Below are 19,187 nucleotides of genomic sequence, written 5' to 3' on the forward strand. Positions count from 1 at the left end.
GGACCAGGTCTAGAACTGCAGTCTTCATTCTTCTTGCCTGCTGCTCTTGCTCGGGCTGAAAATTCTACATTCTGGCCTTGGTCCACCTGAGAGAGGCAGGGCTCAGGAGCCTGGAAGTTTAGCAGATTCCAGGCTGTTCATTAAAGTTCCGATGCCGCCGACCCCGAAATCTCATATAAAAGTACTACTGAGTTCCATTTTCCAGGGCACCTATTCCCTCTAGAGCATTGCAATTCTAATCACAAAGTCGGGCCAGTTCCACCCGTAACTTCATGGTGCGGTATGAGCCCAATGACTCTTGAACACAGCCTTCAAGCAGCTCGAAGCCCCGCCCCCGTCCGTAGCCATGGGAACAACTGACAAGCCTTGAGCGTGGGATAACCGGCTCTGCCCCTCCCTGACAGATACTGTTTCCCACTGTCTGTCCACATGTGCGCACCGCCTCTCTATTCGTCCGTGCCGCAGGACGGTGCCTTGCCCCAGCCAATAAGCGGCCTGTGCACGTGCGCGCCTGCGTCTCCCCATTGGCCAGTACTCACTGATCACGCATTGCCTTCCTGCGCCAGCCGGCGTTTGGGGGCGCCAATGAAATGACTCAGTAGCCATTTACAACCAATCAGCAAGGCGCATGGCTCACAGCTGACCTATGGGCGCGCGCCAGGGGAGGGCTGACCCGGCCCCTTTTTCGTCCGGGCTGGGTTTGTTAAAGCAACAGGGCCCACGGCGCGCTGGAGCTCCAGGTGGACCGCACAGAGGCGGTGGCGGCCGTCTCCGTGCGGCGGGCGCCAGTGACAGCGGCGCCGCGTTGCCCACGATCCCGGCTCCGGGCCGCTGCCGACCTCAGTGGGAAGGGGCCGCGTCGCCCGGCGACATGGGCGGCGAGGTGGGATCCGCGGCGGCCGTGGGCTCCGAGGGCCGCGTGAAGAGCCTGGGTCTGGTGTTCGAGGATGAGCGCAAGGGCTCCTACTCGAGCGGCGAGACGGTGGCGGGGCACGTGCTGCTGGAGGCTGCCGAGCCGGTGACCCTCCGCGCCCTGCGCCTGGAGGCCCAGGGTCGCGCCACCGCCTCCTGGGGCCCGAGCGCCGGCGCCCTTACTTCGGCCAGCGCCGCTGCCCCGGCCGCCGCCTCGGAGGTGGAGTACCTGAACGTGCGCCTGAGCCTCCACGAGCCCCCAGCCGGTGAGCGCGCCGTCGGCCTCGGGCTCCCCGCCGGGCCGCGGGAATGCCCCGGGGATGCCTCGGGGAGGGGCTGGGGGAGCCCTAACCTAACTCTGGGAGGGGGCGTGCCGGCGGAATGCCCACCTGGCAGGTGGGCCGGGCGCGGTTCCGAGGTGGTTTCCGCCCATGGGGTAGCCAGAGCCGCAGCTTGATCGCCGTTTGGGGGGGTGGGTAACAATGCCAGCACCGCCCACCTCACAGCCCCCCGGACGCCACACAGCGTGGGTGCGAGGCGCTACCTGGCGCCACACCCCTGGCGCACCGAGGCCTGACTAGCTGCTGGCGTCCACCACCTCCTAGGACTGCGAAGGGAGTGAGCCGTTGCCATGGGAATCTGTGATGGACAGTCTGGAATCTTGGGATCTAGGTCCTGTCCCTTCTGGTACAAGGGATGGAGAGTGGAAACAGCGTGTGCAGTCCGTGTGGTTCCGTTTAGTGGTGCCCAGCGTTTTGTGGGCCTGGAGTTCTTCTCATCCTGATATTAAACACTCGGTCTTGGTTCATGATGAATGAGCAAAAACTCAACTGTTGGGAAAAGGGAAGTAGTTCCTGAGGGTTATCAGTTCAAAGGAAGTGTTTCTTGACTTGGCTGTTGTGCTTGGTGTACCTCTTCTGTTGGCCACTAAGAGCACTGCCTTGACCTTACATTCTTCATTTTTATTTTCTCTTGCCTTCTTTTTGTTTCTTTTGCATCCTCTTTTCTTTTTTTCTTCCCTCAGGAGCCCTCATGACATAGTGGTTAAGAGCTTGGCTGCTAACCAAATGGCCGGCAGTTCAAATCCACCAGCCTCTCCTTGGAAACCTTATGGAGTAGTTCTCTGTCCTGTAGGGTCTGTAGGAGTGGAAATCCATCAAGGGCAATGGGTTTGGTTAACCCTTTAGAGACAATGAGATCTGGGCATGGTTATAGTTCCTGGGGGAAAGATCACCCTTCGCATCCACTCTGGTGAAGTCCAGTGTAGGTACTTTTGGAAAAGCCTAAGTGAGAACATTTGTGTTCAATTACTACTAGGTGCAAAAATTAATTCCATTAAGCATGAAACTGCTAGAATGATTATTAGATACTTGGAGTGTTAGTCTGCTTTGAGTCAGTGGAAACTTAAACTTTTACTTTTCTGCCTCATCAGCTTTTGGCTATGTAATGATAATGGTACACACCCTATACCCTTGAACAGTGAAATGTATTATACCTATATACTTATTTGCTATGATACATACAAGATCAATGGTATGTGTAGTTTTGTCTTGTCCCACTCTGGAGAAGGAGGCTGTCCACACTTGAGTCCTCAAGGTATATGAGAATCTGAGTGATTAAAAAATTTCAGAGAGAAAAAAAGTATTCAGAACCGAAGCATTTGGATTAATACAGCAGTGTGTTAGGTGACAGGCCTTACCTGCCTTTCATCGATATGGGTTCCAGGATCAGCCCACACATGCCTGCCAAATGTGATAGAAAAAACAAAAAGATGCACTGCTGTCAAGTCAATTTCAACTCATAGCGACCCTCTAAGAAAGTGGTACTGCCCCGTGTAGTATCCAAGGCTGTAAATCTTAATGGAAGCAAACTGCCACAGCTTTCTCCCGTGGAGTGGCTGGTGGTTTCATTCGAACCACTGACCTTTCAGTTAGCAGTTGAGCACTATAACCACTGCACCACCAAGGCTCCTTTTAATGGTGACTGACAGCACAGATTTTCAAGATGGCTGACTGGAGTAAAGGGCCATGGAACAGAGAAGTAAATTGTTTTTTGCCCAGGACTTTGGACTCCTTATCTTTGGGGCTGAGTAAATAGACTTAAGATTAACATAACAGGTGACCCTGAGATTTGCGATGAAAATTGCTTTGACAAAATCTGCAATAACATGTAGTTTTATATAGACAGTCAAGTCTCATTTTTCTAATTAATGGAATAGAATGTTTAAGCTTAGTTTGAAAATCTTAACTGATTTTAGAATGTATCATTGAAAAAAAATAATAATTTTACTTAGAAATGATAGTTTTAGTTTATTTCATTAAGAAAAAGAAATTACCCCTAATATTTTATCTATAAGGAGCCCTGGTGGTCCAATGGTTAAATGCTCAGCTGCTGAAAAAAAAGTCTGCTAACCAAAAGGTCGGCAGTTTCAACCCACCCAGCACTTCCGAGGGAGAAGGACCTGGCAATCTGCTCCTGTAAAGATTAGTTGTTGCCGTCAAGTCGATTTCAACTCGTAGCGACCCTGTAGGACAGAGTAGAACTGCCCCATAGGATTTCCAAGGCTGTAATCTTTATGAAAACAGACTGCCACTGTCACATCTTTCTCTTGTGGAACGGCTGGTAGGTTCGAACTGCCAACCTTTTAGTTAGCAGCTGAGAGCTTAACCACTGTGCCGTCAGGGCCCGGAAAACCCTATGGAGCAGTTCTACTCTGTCAAAGTCAACTGGACAACACCCAACAACAAATGATTATCTATAGCTTGAAAGAAGTTAGCAACTTCCCATAGTCATAGATTCTCAGGACCATTTAATTCTAAAACCTGGCCGGGTTTCAATCACCTGAAAGGATTTTTGGGAATGCAGATTTCTGGGAAGTGTCAACCTGGGATTTATTCTCAAATCTCCCCAAATAATTGTCCGGCATCACTGATCTAATCCAGCTGATCACTATGATCGATTCTCTTCATATTTTTATTGAGGTAGTTGCAGTGGAAAGTCAAGAGAGGATCGAGAGCCGCCTTCACTTCTTGTTTGTCCCCCAGCTCATTCACCCATCCTGAGCCCCAGTGTCTGCCTCTGCAGTGGTCATGTGGCTCCCACGGCTGCAAAGACCGTTGGCTGTAAGACCACTTAGTGAAGGAAACATCCCCCTGTGACATCGTAGGCCTCAGTGCCCAAGGCTCTGAGAGCAGAGGCAGAAATGGGCAGGTATTTCAGCTTTTGAACCTTTCAGATAGGAAGAAGGAGCCCTGGTGGTGCAGTAGTTAAGAGCTTGGCTGCTAACCAAAAGGTTAGCAGTTTGAATCCACCAGCCGCTTCTTGGAAACAATATGGGGCAGCTCTGCTCTGTCCTGTAGGGCTACTATGAGTCATAATCCGCTGGATGGCAATGGGTTTGTTTTGGTTTTTTTAATAGGAAGGAAAGAAAAGAAAGATTTCGATTCCAAAGTACTATAAAAACCAGTTGCTGAGAAGTCGATGCTGACTCATGGTAACCCACGTGTGTCAAAGTAGAACGGCTCGTTAGGGTTTTCAATGGCTGGTTTTTTGGAAGTAGATCATCAGACCCTTGAGGTGCCTCTGGGTATAACCTATGTTTATCAGCTTTCTCAATTGCTTCTCTTCTGTTCATGTTTTGAGATGATTAATTCCTATGTTGATGTGTTTCCTCTAAGAAGAGGGAACTTCACCTCTTTCTCTCTCCTCTTTCAATATCCTGATGACTGGCTGTCCCCCACACATGCCTGCCATACTCCTCCTCATGCTGGTCCCTTCATCTGAACCCCTTCCTGCTTGACTCCATGCCAACGCTGCTTCCAGGGTATCCTCCTCAAGGTACCAGGCCTACCCTGTGGTTCTCGTGTGGGTGCGCTGGGCCCTAGTACCTTATGGTGATGGCTTGTATACCTCCTCCCCTACTGCTGGTCTGTTTGAGCATAGAAGTTATTCATTTTATATCCACAGCACTTGACGCCTGGGCACTGTTTATTTGAACTCATAAATGAAATCTACATTCCTGTGGTTACAAATTAGAACTTTAGCCCAGCTCTCTCAAAAGCATTGGAATGCCTCGAGCCTTTCACTTGATGGCTATAAAGTTGAGAAGCTTCCCTGAACACTGTTACAGGAGTGCTGAGGCTTACAGGGCAGCTCCTGAACACACCTGAGCCCAGGATGCACTCTACCACTGTCCTTTAATGTGGTCTCCTGTCCCTGTGATTTATGCATTTTGCCTCCAAGTCACCTACCTATGTGGTATTTCTACTTGAAGGACTCAAGTGACGGACAGTGTGTTTTTTGTTTTTCTTCTAATGTATCACACATTGAAAATTGAGGACAGATTCAGGAGACTTACTGGGCCAATGATGTGGTCCTGTTTTTAGAAGTGAAAGGTTGAGATGTTAAGTGAATTATTTAAGGTCTTAGAACTCTAGTATTTAAGTAATAATAATAATAATGCCCTTTCACTAATGATTTCTTTCCCTTAAAAAAAAACTAAGTGAATGAAGGTGGTCGAAAAGCTCACTTTAGTATCAGGTGACCAGACAAAGCTCAGAGAAAGTCCTCAGTCTTTGCTGCCCTTTCTTCATCTTCTTCATCCCATAAAGAGGGAATTTAGTCCTGAACCTGAATCTGTGAGCAAAAAATAAGTTGATAAGTGTCTTGAGAGAGCCCCCTGACCAGCCCTTGGAGCCAGCACCTGCCTAGGGTTTGAGTTGTACAGGTTGTCTACCCGCATTGACCAGAGGTCCCAGCAGGGCTTTGGGCCGTAAGGGCTCCCTTCCACACCTGTGGTTTGGCTTCTCACCAGCAGTGATGAGTCTCTGCATGAGATAAAAGGGAGCTGCTGACCCATAGTGAGAGGAAGGGGCCGTGGCCCAGCTTGGTAAAGACCTCTCTATGTGCCAGGTTTACTGCCAAGGCACCGTGTTAGTCAGTGGAGCTGGAGTGTGAATATATGACTCTGATAACTTGTCCTCTTGGTTTGTCTGTTTTGTGTTATACTCAATATTCGTAATGTCACAAGTAAACGTTTTCACCTCCCTTTCCATCTCTGCCCAAAGAATATATAGTCTAATTTTTGTGGGATACCGCAAGATAAATAGCTGTACATTTTGCTAAATTGATTTCAGGTCCACTTTAATATTGGCATCTCATGTTAGTATGATAGAGTGTGAGAAAACAGTTGTTTCTAAAAATGTCTGTGTGTGTGTGTGTATGTATATGTAAATGTTTCTTGGAATTAATTAAGGTTGGTAAAAAACAGATTCAAATTTTAATTCTCTAAACCTCAGTTTAATGAACTTTCGGAGTATATTGAATCTTACCACCAGGAAAGCCTCCTTGAAAAAAATCAGATTTCAGTTGTGAGAATTCTTGATCTGATACTAAAAACCAAAACCCAACCCCCTTGCCATCGAGTCAATGCTGACTCACAGCGACCATATAGTAAAAAATATATATATATAGTAAACCGTCGTTAAAGAAAATGTCATCTCTCTTGCAGGCGAAGGCATCGTTCTGTTGCAGCCTGGAAAACATGAATTCCCATTCAGCTTTCGACTTCCGTCAGAGTAAGTGCAGCTCTGCAGCTTCTGCTGTTTCTTTCCCTGCGGTGTGTCCGTCCAGCTGTGTAGGTGCTGGCTCTCTCCTGCCTCTCAGGCATGCACACTTATCCTCAATTGCCCTGAAATAGGCAGACCCCGAAGTAGACTGACCCTTTCTAAACCGAAACCAGCATTCTAAGGGCTCTTCCCTTTTTTGTTTCATAGAAAATTAAGCATGTAGATAAATGTGTTTGCTTCGTTTCAGACCTTTGGTAACCTCGTTCACCGGGAAGTATGGAAGTATTCAGTACAGCGTGAAGGCAGTTTTGGAACGACCCAGGGTCCCTGATCAGAGTGTGAAGCGGGAACTCCAGGTTATTAGTCACATTGATGTCAATACACCAGCGCTATTAGTAAGTTCGTCCTTCCTCCTTCCCTCCTTCCTTCTTTTCTTTCAATGCTGGTAGGCTCATTTAGCCAATTTAGTGTAGTTCTGGCCTGTCACTTTCTGACGGCTTGAAAAGGCAGTCTTATAACCCATAGGCATCCGCTATAAATACATGATACTAGGTTGGGCAAATTACAAATCGTGTGTGTTAATACTATTGATTATGTCCCCGCTGTGCGGGGCTGCTTTTGCCAAAAAGTTACACAGGCTTGAAATGCATTAATAAGGCTTAATAATAATAATGCACACCCGGAGAGTGGTTACTTTTACCAGAGCGCCACATTCACAGGGCTGTGATATTCTAAACTCTTCAATAATAGCAGGTTGAGGCACAGTAATTATGGAAGACTATTAATCACACTCAGCCTGTGATTGAGGCCCAGGCCATTATGCTATGTATCCCGCCATTCGGCGTGTCATTTTCTAGCATTAAGTAAGTGCACGCAGCTGCCGAGGCGATCCTTTCACTTCTCATTTCCTTATGACAGATTTGGCCACATTAAAGCATTGAACTTCTAGTAATCACCAGAAAGACTGTAGGCTGATAAGAAAGATCAGGCTATAAGTAACAACAGAATAGGCAAGATGGGTGCTAATGAGCTAGATTCTTTTATCTAAACCCATATTATCGAAATAATATAAAATTATACCTTGTACTTTCCTGATAGCTGTGAGGACCTAATGGGTCTTCATTTAAATATGAATGATGATTTTTTGACTTCGTAGAAAATACTGAGATAATTTAAACTTTCCATCATGGCAGTGATGTGACAAAAAGATGTATCTTGAGTACCGGGTGTTGCTTTTGCTGCCCAACGTTTTTACAAATGAGGAAAAAGCCAAGAGTTAAAAGTTGTTAAACTGTATTTTCACATTTAAAAAACATAGACTTTAAGGTTCACCTTTGGTGGTGAAGAGACAGCAAGCATATCCTGCTCTGTGATCTGGTCTGCTTGGTCCCTGGACTGGGACTATAAAACAGCCAGCACCCAGCTGACCTGGCTTAGAGCTGTGACTTTAACACCCACTTACAACCCTTTTGGAAAATCAGTGAGGCTAAGTATCTTGTATATTTAAAGACTGCTTCGAACTGGGAGGTTAAATATCTCTAAACGCTTTATGGCTGCTGTGACAAATGATTTAAATGAGTTTTCTTTTTGCTGAAAAGATACCATTTATCCTTCATTATTATTTTTATAAAGAAAGGAAAAAATCTTGCAAGGAACTTTGAGTTTTATAGTAAGCTTTTGGTGTATGTGGCCTATAAATGGAGCATTTTAAACCTGTGTCCCATCTCCGGATACTACAATAGAAGGAGGGTGGTGTTTTCCATAGCCTTCTCAGAGCCGTTACACTGTGCCTGCTGGTGCATTACTGTTATACCAAAAAAAAAAAAAAAAAAATCCGTATTTAAATTAAGGACCCTTGAAATGTCTGCCTGGTGGTGAATTTTGAAGAAAAATAAAGCTATTTGCTTTTTACACATTTTAAAAAACAATGATTCCAAAATGAATATGATAATCCTCTCTAATTACTGATTTTTATATCATTTCTCCTTTCACCTGATCTACACATAAAACCTTAAAAAAAAAAAAAAAAGGTAGTTCCGGCATGTTAATAGCTACTAATACAGTTTTTGATTGCTTTTTTAAGGAATGTTACATCGTTCCTTAGAAATGTAAAGACTATAGGGTAAAAGAGGATGGCATCAGTGTGTTCACTGAAATCTGAAAATTCACCTTATTTTTCCTAAAATGGGAATGACTTTTAAAGCTCTTAAGGTATTTTGCCTAATATGTTACATGCAGGTAAGAAAGTTTGGTTTGTTTTTTGGTAAATGTTTCATCTGTAAAGAGTTATAAAATTTTAAGTTCTGTGAGTTCACTAGAGTGGTTTAATTTTATTCTTTGAAATTTTCAAGACTCCTGTATTGAAAACTCAAGAGAAGATGGTTGGCTGTTGGTTTTTCACCTCTGGTCCAGTCTCGCTGAGCGCCAGAATTGAAAGAAAGGGATACTGTAACGGTAAGGAGAACATTGACCAGTCCAAGTGGGAGAATCGTTTGTTTTATGAGCTAAATTTTAAGTGATTTCAATAGTGACGAAGTATGTTATTTTAAAACATGAATAATAATAAAATTTTTTGTTTTAAATATCAGATAAAACTCCTGGTATTTCTGACTTTAATCTTGTTACTTTACTGACTAAAAGTAAAGCTGGAGGAGTGGGAAAATGCCAGCATTTTATTTTAATATTGGAAAGGAATGTTCCGAGGAGGTTGCTGAGAAGAAAGCTATTGTATGAAAATACCGTCAGGCATTCTGATTCTGTGCTGGCTTGAGATACACAAGTATATGGGACTGGAGTGTAGAATATTTAACAATCATGACATTCAGATTGATACTAGAATTACCGTTTGTAAAGGGCCCGATGCCCTACAGTGGATCCGGCCCCCATTCTAGGCTTGGCTTGCTGCAAATGAGCATGGTGCAATATGGTATGGGGTGCCCCCATTCTAGGCTTGGCTTGCTGCAGATGAGCATGGTGCAATATGGTATGGGGTGCCCCCATTCTAGGCTTGGCTTGCTGCAACTGAGCATGGTGCAATATGGTATGGGGTGCCCCCATTCTAGGCTTGGCTTGCTGCAACTGAGCATGGTGCAATATGGTATGGGGTGCATGTGTGATATCGTCAGACTTGCCCAGTCCACCCATTGCTTTGTTTATGCCTTAACATTAGCAGTTCATTAAAGGCAAAGACTTTGTTCTCCTGTTGGACAGATTTTAATTTTTTTTTTTTTAATGACGGCACTGGGTTCTGGGTAATGAGTTTGTTAGTGATCTTTTATACTTAACATAGTACTAAATCATTTATTTGTATGTCTTAATTTATGTAGATAGTAGTCGTTTACGTACCTTTAGAATTACTAATCTGATATTGGTACATTAGAAAAAGGAATAATATAACAAAGAGAAAATAGTATCTGCCAAAACCCCAAGGTGATTTTTATTTCTCTGACTCAGATTTACAATGTAAATTTTCCATCGGAGCTTCTGTATTTGGTAAAGTAGTGTTGGGCCCTTTCAGCTTTAATTGGTAATGGCAGGATTCCACTTTGATGAGAAATTTTTGAAAGGTCTCTGCATCCACTGTGGTTTTGTTTTCCTTTTAGGAGAAGCTATTCCAATCTATGCAGAAATAGAGAATTGTTCCTCTCGTCTGATTGTCCCCAAAGCTGCCATTTTCCAAACCCAGACATATTTGGCCAGTGGAAAAACAAAGACCGTCCGTCAAATGGTTGCCAACGTGCGAGGAAACCACATCGCTTCTGGGAGCACAGACACGTGGAATGGGAAGACCCTGAAGATCCCACCTGTTACCCCATCTATCCTGGATTGCTGCATTATCCGAGTGGACTACTCCTTAGCTGTAAGCACAGTGCCCCCTGAAATTAAAAATATGTAGAATTGAACGATAGCAGGTGCCATGTTACCGTGAAAAAGTTAAAAAATGCCATATTATATCAACATTACACAAAATTATGTAATATATGAAGATTGGCCCTTTTTTTCAGTCAAAAACTATCCCTCAAAAGTATTTAATTAAATAGCATAAAAATATTGAGGTACCTTAATGGATGCTTGTTAAAGACATATACTTAATTTCCTGGTGGCACAATGGTTAAGTTTTTGGCTGCTAACCAAAAGGTTGGCAGTTCGAACCTGCCGGTGGGTCTGCAGGAGAAAAGACCTGGCAATCTGTTCCCCTAAAGATTACAACTTAGGAAACCGGTGGGGCAGTTCTACTCTGTCCCATCGGCTCGATATGAGTCGGAATCAACAGCATACAACGACAACACTAGATAGGCCATGCCCACTTACAGTGCATATGGTAAGGCCCCAGTTCCCTGGCACAGAGCATTCACTGCATTTTGTGTGCTCTTCATTTTGCTTGCTCTTCATTTTGTGTGGCCAGCACAATTTCCAGTTGGGGTGGCAGGTGACAAAAGCAGTTGTTTCTGTGAAAAACGAAACTCTTAGACCATCAACGAGGAGGTTGAACTTACATCTCCATCTTTCTTTTTTAATTTCTGTGCCATTTTAGGTGTACATTCACATTCCTGGTGCTAAAAAATTGATGCTGGAGCTGCCTTTAGTGATTGGCACAGTCCCATATAATGGCTTTGGCAGCAGAAACTCCAGCATCGCCAGCCAATTCAGTGTGGATATGAGCTGGTTGACATTGACCCTGCCAGAACAGCCTGAAGGTAAGTTGTCTGAAGTTCTTTCACAGTGAACTTTTGCATATAGTGCACCTACCAAGTTACTTAGTAAGCATGCAGATATTGATTGCTGGAGTCCCTGGGTGGCACACACAGCTAAGTGGTCAACTACTAATTGAAAGGTTGGTGGTTTGAATCCACCTGGAGGTGCCCCAGAAGAAAGACCTGGCAATCTGCTTCCAAAAGGTCACAGCCTTGAAAACCCCATTGAGCACAGTTCTACTCTGACACCACGTGGGGTCACCATGAGTTAGAACTGACTCAATGGGAACTGGTTACCTGGCTAAGAAGTTACTTAGTCAGTGTTCAAATGTTAACTACTGCTGCTACTACGATTATTACTACAAAAAATCATAAAACAATATTCCTGAAAGAGTCTTGGGAGTTTAATCCAGTACAGAAAGCTGCCCGTGGCAGATCCAGGAATAAATCCACGTCTCCTGATTACTGTTTAAATAGTACAATGATATAAATTTGTCACAATCAAAGTATAGAGTGTTATGCACTCTCTGTAGCCACATTTCAGGGACGTTTATTTCCGTAAACCGTAACACATACATGTCTCAAAGAATAGATATACTCATTGTTAATAGTAGTTTTATAAAACCAGAATCTATGGGGTTGCCATGAGCTGGAATCAATTCAATGGCAGCTAATAACATTAAATATTTATTGTTGGCATGGGCACAAAAGTTCGCTAATTAAACGGAAAAAATATTCTTTTATCTTAAAATTTAGCTTAGTTTTGTTTTTCTAAGAGTTCCAAAAAGATTAATGTAATTAATCAACTTTTTAGAAAATAATATTGTGTCTTCAGTGAAAGTTTATACAGCCAATTAGGTTCTCGTTTAACAATTAGTACACAAATTGTTCAGAGACTTCGGCTATATTTTTCATAACATTTTAACATTCTCATTATCATATTTTTACGAAAGTAATGCACGCCTTCTGTGTTTGCTGGCTGTGCCCTCCCCTCCCCCGATGAGGCACCCTCACCAGCGCCACCATGCCAATCCTCTTCCGACTGTTGCTCTAAGAAAAAATTAATTAACTTAGTGAGCTTGGGAAAATACCTCCAGGGCTGATGGTGTGGCTGGCAGACAAATGTAGAAGGTGTGCGTTATTTCCATAACAAATACAGTAATTCCCTTCGGATGTTTTGCTTTCAGTAGTCTGGTTTCCCTGTCCCCTTACCCTTTCATCTTTGCTTTAGAGTAATTGTTGACCATTTGTTCCCATTAGATGATTTTTTAAAACTGTGTGTTACTCACTGGTCATATTCTTTATTTTGTGAGCCAGTCTGTTATTTAGCTAAAAGGTGCCCTCAGGAGTAGTTTCAGTTCAAGGTTTATGGAATATCTCAGGGAGATAGTTTCTGCGAATCCTCTAGTCTCAACTGGTCCAGTAGATCTGGACTTTTTAAGAATTGGAATTCTGTTACACATTTTTCTCCCCTTCTGTCAGGATCCATCTATCGTGGCCCTGATCAGAACGGTCGTTAGTGATAGCCAGGCACAATCTAGTTCTTCTGTGCTCAGGGTTAGGGTTAGGGTTAGTGTTAAGGTTAGGGTTAGGTAGATATAGCTGTGGTTCAAGTAGACTGTCAGCCCTGTAGACTGATTTCTTCTCTGCATCTTTGGTTTCCTTCTTTCTCATTTGCTCAGGACAAGATGAGATTGATAGTTGTATCTTAGATAGCTGTAATCAATTTTTGCACGGACTTCTTGGATTCAACTACATTTCTGTTTCAGCACCACCAAATTATGCAGATGTGGTATCAGAGGAGGAATTCTCGAGGCACAACCCTCCTTACCCTCAGCCCCCTAGTTGTGAGGGAGAAACATGCTGTCCTATGTTCGCCTGCATACAGGAATTCCGGTTTCAACCTCCGCCTCTTTATTCAGAGGTAAACAAAGTAAATGAGACTTTTACTGTGCTGTTTGTCAATAATCATTTGCTGCCCTTCATTCATGAAAGTGCCCGTTCCTGACTCATAATTAGCAGGGGACACATACAAACTTCTTACAGTGGTGAAAGATTGCCACTGGTCCATCCGCCACATTTTGTAATATTTACCCTGTGATTTATGGCGTGCTCCGACTGTTACATGGACTGATTGCCTTTAACGTGTTTTATATGGCCATGGATTACAGAGAACATAAGCGGCCTACTGGGACTTCTTAATAACAGGTTCTAAGCAACTGGGTGGGTTTATAACCATCATATAATTAAAAATAGGAAATCAAATCATTTTAAAGAATGCCACAGTGGTCTGTTCTTTTTCACAGGTTGACCCACATCCTAGTGATGTAGAAGAAACCCAGCCTGTTTCATTCATTCTCTGAACAGATATCAGAATCACTGTGTTCATCATCATATTACAACGTTGTTCTTTCCTCCTGCCTTTCTGGAGGAGTAGGAGGAAAGGATGACTTAAGAACATGAATGAATACCAAGACTGAAGGCGAGAAAAATTAAAGAATTCGTGAGCTTTCCATGGGCAAACAGGATCGTCGCACCAGTTTATATGGTGGTCGTCACAAGTTTGTGTGATGGTCGTAACACCCCTGTAAGATAGTGGGGTGAAGATGTGACAAATCGCAGAATGCAGTGGAAGTCTCGATGGTGACAGAGTAAGTGGCGGGGTGAGGGTGCCTGCGCTGACCCACCAGAAAGTAGCCTGCGTATATGGTGGAAACACTACGCAAGTAAACCTTTAAAAGGTTTCTCAAGGTGGAGCAAAGTATCCTAAACTTGAAGGCAATATGGACTTGTTGGAAGGAGACTTGGTTGTGGAGAATGTGGTAGCACAGGGGTGCACGTGACGAGGAGCCTGGCCTGCTTTAAATACAAAATGCAACCCTCAGGTTTCAGGGTCTTCCTGATTTCTTACCATGCTCCATAGGATTGAAACCCTGGCAAGAATCCTTTTCTCAAGTTTACGGTTGCATGAGGTCCTAATGAAGTAACACGATTTTCACGCTTTCAATGGTATCTTAAGATGTAGATCATAAATTGGCTGTACAGTATTATGAAACCAAGAAAGGGTTCCTTGAAAAGCTTGTTCAAAGGGGAAAGACAGGATGAATTTGAGGATGAAAACATGTTTTGTTGAAGACTTGATTTTTTATCCCCTTTGAGCACTTTAACGGATATTTTCCTCGTATCTTCCTTACCTAGAAGCACATTGCAAAAAGAGGAGGGGAAAAGGTTGTATCTTCAAGATGACTTGATACCTGTGGAGTCCAAAAAAAGCCTTTTTTTTTTGTTTTTTTTTTTTTTAGCCTACCTCCAGGGGTGTTTTTTTTTTTCCCCAGTGGGGTTATCAGCTATGTTTTTGAAACTATACACCTGATAAGTCTCCTTTGGTGTTTCTGCTACTTGCAGCAACAGTCTAACCCATCCTGAAATCTGAAAGTGGACCAAGGGAAAACCTATAAAGTTAACACTAAGTGGAATTAAGTATAGGTACACCTAAGGTTGTTCCAAAAAAAAAAAAAAAAAAGGCAGAGTGAAAAGGGGGTAGAAATACCATTGAAAAGGACGCAAATTTGATTTCTGTCCACAGACATAAGGGTACTAATGGCAGTCACTTTGTACATTGTTTTTCTGATTCTTTAGTAATTCTATTGAAACTGTGATTTTCTTCTTTGTTTTAGTGCAATATTTTTTATTATCATTTTCTCTCAGGATATTCAGACCAAAAGAATTGTGTTGCTGCTCAGAGTCTAAGCAGTGTTCTTACTGTGCCCCTCTCCCCATTCGATTCGTGGTCACACTGTCACTTGCTTTTCCTTTAATCTGTTGGTGGTGTGAGCTGAGAGCATTTCTGGGAGGTAGGGATTCCCACGATGGAGGCTTTGGGTCCTCCAAGGGCTTTGGTTTGTCCTAAGGTTTGATCTAAAACCCTGGTGCTTCCCATGCCGAATGCTGTGTGCTCCACTCCACAGAATAACTTATTTTTCTTTCAGGCAGTATATTCAGTTCAAGATAGAGAAGTTCTTCTATGGTTAAATTTTGTATTTGAAAATTAGCCATTCGATCAGGGATTTTTCTACAAACATTAGGCAGACATAGGCTTTTCCCCCTTCGGGACATGGCTCTCTTCTCTACAATCACGGAAGCGTTGTGAGCACTTCTCTCCTTGAAACCACTGTGTAAAGCCAGCCTGTGAAACTCTCAGCACCAGTACTTCTTTCTGGCACTGACACTGTCGCAAAACTCGCTCCCATCTCTGGTTTTTAGTGAGTTTTTTTAATTGTTGTTTTTCTTTGCTTGTTTGTATGGTTCGAAACAGTTACATTTATTTAAGTGCTGTCTAAACCATTTTATTTTTACTTTAAAAAAAGAATCTCTTCAGCTATTTTTTTACTTCATCTAAGTTGTGGTTTACATGCCTTGCGGAGACACTCTTCAACTCCCTGATACCAAACAAAGTCAAAGAAACCTCCTAAATACGGAGGGAGAGAACACTTCAGGATTTGGCTTTGCGTAGAAAAGCAACTACTCGATGGACTCCTCCGGAATTGTTTTGTCATCTTTATTAGAGAATCATGCGGTGCTCCCACAAAATGGAAGGAGACCTGCTGGGTAGCAGCACCTAGAACAGCTAAGAAAGGCTGGCTTGCCTTGTTGAGCTGATACTGGTGTACCTCACCTGAAGCAACCAGCTGAAACTGTACTAAATACCTTCTTACTTTAGTCAGGAAGTTATTTTATGAATGGAGAAAATCCTGCATTGGAGCAAGGAATACTTGGGAGTGAATAGTAAACATTTAGCTGCTGTTATTTGCCTGTTTCTCCCGCTACTGCTCTTGTTTAATTTGCAAAGAAACCGTGGCCTTAGAATTTTCTTTTTGCTGCAAACATTTTGAAAATGAAAATGTGCATCTTTTGGCACACAAAATCCTTCCGTGGGCAAAACTTTACTTTTGATGTTTTTGTTTTGCACAATAAGAAAACTAGGCAGGGGTTTTGTTTTTCATAAGTTAACTATGAAAGCTTTTTTTTTATTTTTATTATTAAAAATGTAACAATTTAACCCACAGGGGGAAAAATAAAGATTGTATTTTGTACTCTTGTTTGAACCCCATGGGTTCCTTTTGTTAATAAAATGATTACTCTGATGCTGTGAGTTGCTAGTTTCCTTTTTCTTTTTTAAAAACTAGGATTTAAATTGTTACGAGACTTCAGGGAAATCAATACCAAAAAAAACATAAAATGTTCCTGCTGTTAAGATCCTTTTGTGCTTTCACAAGGCAAGGCACAGCCCCAGGGATTCTGAAATTGTTTCTGTTGTGGGCTCAGTTTCCCCAAGGTAATCAGTTTTTAGCACTCCAGGAAGAAAAGGAGATGAATAAATAAGCTTAAGCCATATTGATCACGGAGAGAGCGGATCTTCATTTGTTCTCAAATGGTAATGTCTAACTCTGTAAAACTTCCCGAGTTGTAGTGTTCGGCCAGGATCTCTCCTGGACTGATGTAGTAGGTTTGATGTGCAGTCGGTGGACCCATGCTGAGAAAACGCTCCCCTTCTACGCAAATATTCAAGTGGAGAAAAGCAATGTGGTGGTATACCGTCTCCAGGGAACTGCTCGGGCTCTCTGTCCTGGAAAACTGTAACCCTCAGCCAAGCTCTAAAACTTCGCCCTGGTCGTTTTCTCTCCGAGTGTTTATAACATGTGCAGTGGTGTTCCGTGATAAATACGGTGTTTCTGCGACCACGGGTGCCGTCAACATAAACTCATTGAGATGTTTGTCTCCTGCAATAAATATTAATGCAAAATTTATAAAGTCACCATTAATGTTTAATAGCTGAAATGCTCTCTTTGTAGTTTATATTGTGACGCTGTTGGTTATAAAATTTAGAACGAGGCAAGCCAATACAAAGAATCTAGGACAAAGCCCTCACATTACAAATGAGAATACCAAAGCCCAAAGAGGAGTAACCTGAGAGTTTGGCCTACATTCTCTGTAAGGTCCCTCCTAGCTCTAAAATTTCTTGATTCTACAACTTTAAGAGAAATTATGGAAACAGTAATTGCTTAAAGTTACACAGCATAAGAGTTACAGGCCCCATACGGAAGAGCGTTCAGCAGTTATATCTAAAAGCCCTGCCTCCTGAAAGACACCAGTCTTGAGCCCAGTTGTTGCCTGAGTATATTTAATTAGTAGCTGGAATCCTTTCTTCAACAGAGCATTTGTTTCTGACTTTTTGTTTTGAAGTAATTACAGACTGACAAGAAGTTGCAGGAATAGTAGACAGGCCCTGTTGTGTACCCCTTACCCAAGTTGTGCTAACAGGATGTGTATAACTATAGTACGTTATTAAAATCAGGAAGCTGATATTGGCACAATACATATAATAATTGGACTTCAGACCTTACTTGGATTTCAGCAGTGTTTGCATGCACTCATCTTTCTTTTGTATGTTTTTGTGTGTATTCTATGATATTTTATCACATGGGTTAAACATATTATCACCACCACGGTCAAGATACAAAACTTCCATCAGCACAAAGTCCTGCAAGCCGCCCCTTTGTAGTCCACCCTTCCTCCTTCCCTCTCCCTAACCCCTGACTGATCTGTCCCTCGTCTATAATTTTGTCATTTTAAGAATGCTATGTAAATGGAATCATGCAGTACGTAACCCTTTGAGGATGTTTTTTTCACTCAGCATAACACCCTTAAGATTCATGCAAGTTCTTGCATGTTTCAATAGTTTGTTCCTTTTTATTTCAGCAGAGACATTCTGATAGAAACAGAAACTGATTACTAAAATTTCATTTTGCAATTTGCAAATGAAACATGTAACATTTATGTGTCATTTGAAGTACATGATACCGTTGTAAATAATTTCATTTTGCATTTAAGAACTATCTTTTCTATAGAAAATATATAAGGGCATTTTTTTAATACACAAATTTCTAGGAACATGTTTTTAAATTGTCAGAGTACCAAAAGTATTTTGCCTTTACATAGCAAGCTACCGCATTGTAAGTAGCAAGACACACCTGTGATGAAATTGAAGCCTGAGGAGAAACTGCCTTGGGCTATTATATCTTATCAGCCTCTGAGTCTGATAAACATGGATATAAATTACACAGAAAAGAAACTACCTTCACCTTGTGTGTTTGTTAAATTTTGAGTTTTTCCCTTTTTCCTGTCTCCAATTCCCTTCTTTCACAATCTCCTCTCTTAATGTCTGAGATGAAAAGCACATTGGGAAGCTGAGAAGTGTATTAAACTACAAAACACACGCTTGTTAGTAAAATAATATTATAGCGCCATGGGCCTACTTGCTAAGGCTATTAAAACTTTCTAGACAGACGCACGCTTACAGGAGCGGTTACACACAAACCTAAGGAACGTTTACCTAAAACCAGACAGGAACATTCTGGAAAGCTAGTGCCAATTTCCAGAATGTTCCTATGATGGAATTTACCATGAACTCTTTCTTTGGTAGAACTATTTCTGTGTTCGCAAATAGGAGATTTCATCCCTGCTCAGTTTTTCAAGGAGCCAAGTTGGCTTGCCCGGACAGGAAGAAAAAATGCACAAGGCAGCATCATTCGGTGGGAACAAGTAAAAACACAGATTCTTCCCTCGTTCTTGCAACCCCCTAAACACACACCTACGCACACAGACACCTTTATCTCCTCTTTCATGTATATCCTGTACCTCCAGACCTGTGTCTATTTCATTCAGTGTGATGGTTAAGGTTGTGTGTCAGCGTGGCTGGGCCATGATTCTCAGTGGTTTGACAGTTACATGATGTATTTTGGCAGTTTTGTGATACTGTAATTTGGCAATTGTATAATGGTGTAGTTATCCTCCATTTTGGGATACAGTGTAATCACCTCCATGATGTGATCCTATGTGGTCAGCCAATCAGTTGAAAAGGGATTTTCCTCAGGGGTGTGGCCTGCATTCAATATATGTGGATGTTCTGGCAAAGTTCACTGGCTTTTGCTCACTCTGGATCCTGCATCTGGCT

General features: G+C 42.6%; 1 protein-coding gene across 1 annotated transcript; it reads left to right on the plus strand.

Annotated features, from left to right (window-relative positions):
* The first annotated feature begins 699 nt into the window (after nucleotides 1-699).
* On the plus strand, nucleotides 700-16,325 carry ARRDC4 (arrestin domain containing 4). The gene is made up of 8 exons (XM_049906085.1): nucleotides 700-1,178; nucleotides 6,422-6,488; nucleotides 6,727-6,874; nucleotides 8,831-8,933; nucleotides 10,082-10,338; nucleotides 11,014-11,176; nucleotides 12,943-13,097; nucleotides 13,480-16,325. Exons 1-8 carry the CDS (start codon nucleotides 872-874, stop codon nucleotides 13,534-13,536), a joined length of 1,257 nt encoding a protein of 418 aa, XP_049762042.1. The 5' UTR covers nucleotides 700-871; the 3' UTR covers nucleotides 13,537-16,325.
* The last annotated feature ends 2,862 nt before the right edge of the window (nucleotides 16,326-19,187 follow it).

The sequence above is a fragment of the Elephas maximus genome, chromosome 13, assembly GCF_024166365.1.
Source record: "Elephas maximus indicus isolate mEleMax1 chromosome 13, mEleMax1 primary haplotype, whole genome shotgun sequence".
In the NCBI taxonomy this organism is placed as follows: Eukaryota; Metazoa; Chordata; class Mammalia; order Proboscidea; family Elephantidae; genus Elephas; species Elephas maximus.

Excerpts from the sequence above, each read along its gene's own strand:
- ARRDC4 (XM_049906085.1), top strand. The coding sequence starts at position 872 with ATGGGCGGCGAGGTGGGATCCGCGGCGGCCGTGGGCTCCGAGGGCCGC. Across the intron at positions 6,875-8,830 it reads TCAATACACCAGCGCTATTA|ACTCCTGTATTGAAAACTCA; the intron begins GTAAGTTCGTCC and ends GAAATTTTCAAG. Across the intron at positions 10,339-11,013 it reads GAGTGGACTACTCCTTAGCT|GTGTACATTCACATTCCTGG; the intron begins GTAAGCACAGTG and ends GTGCCATTTTAG.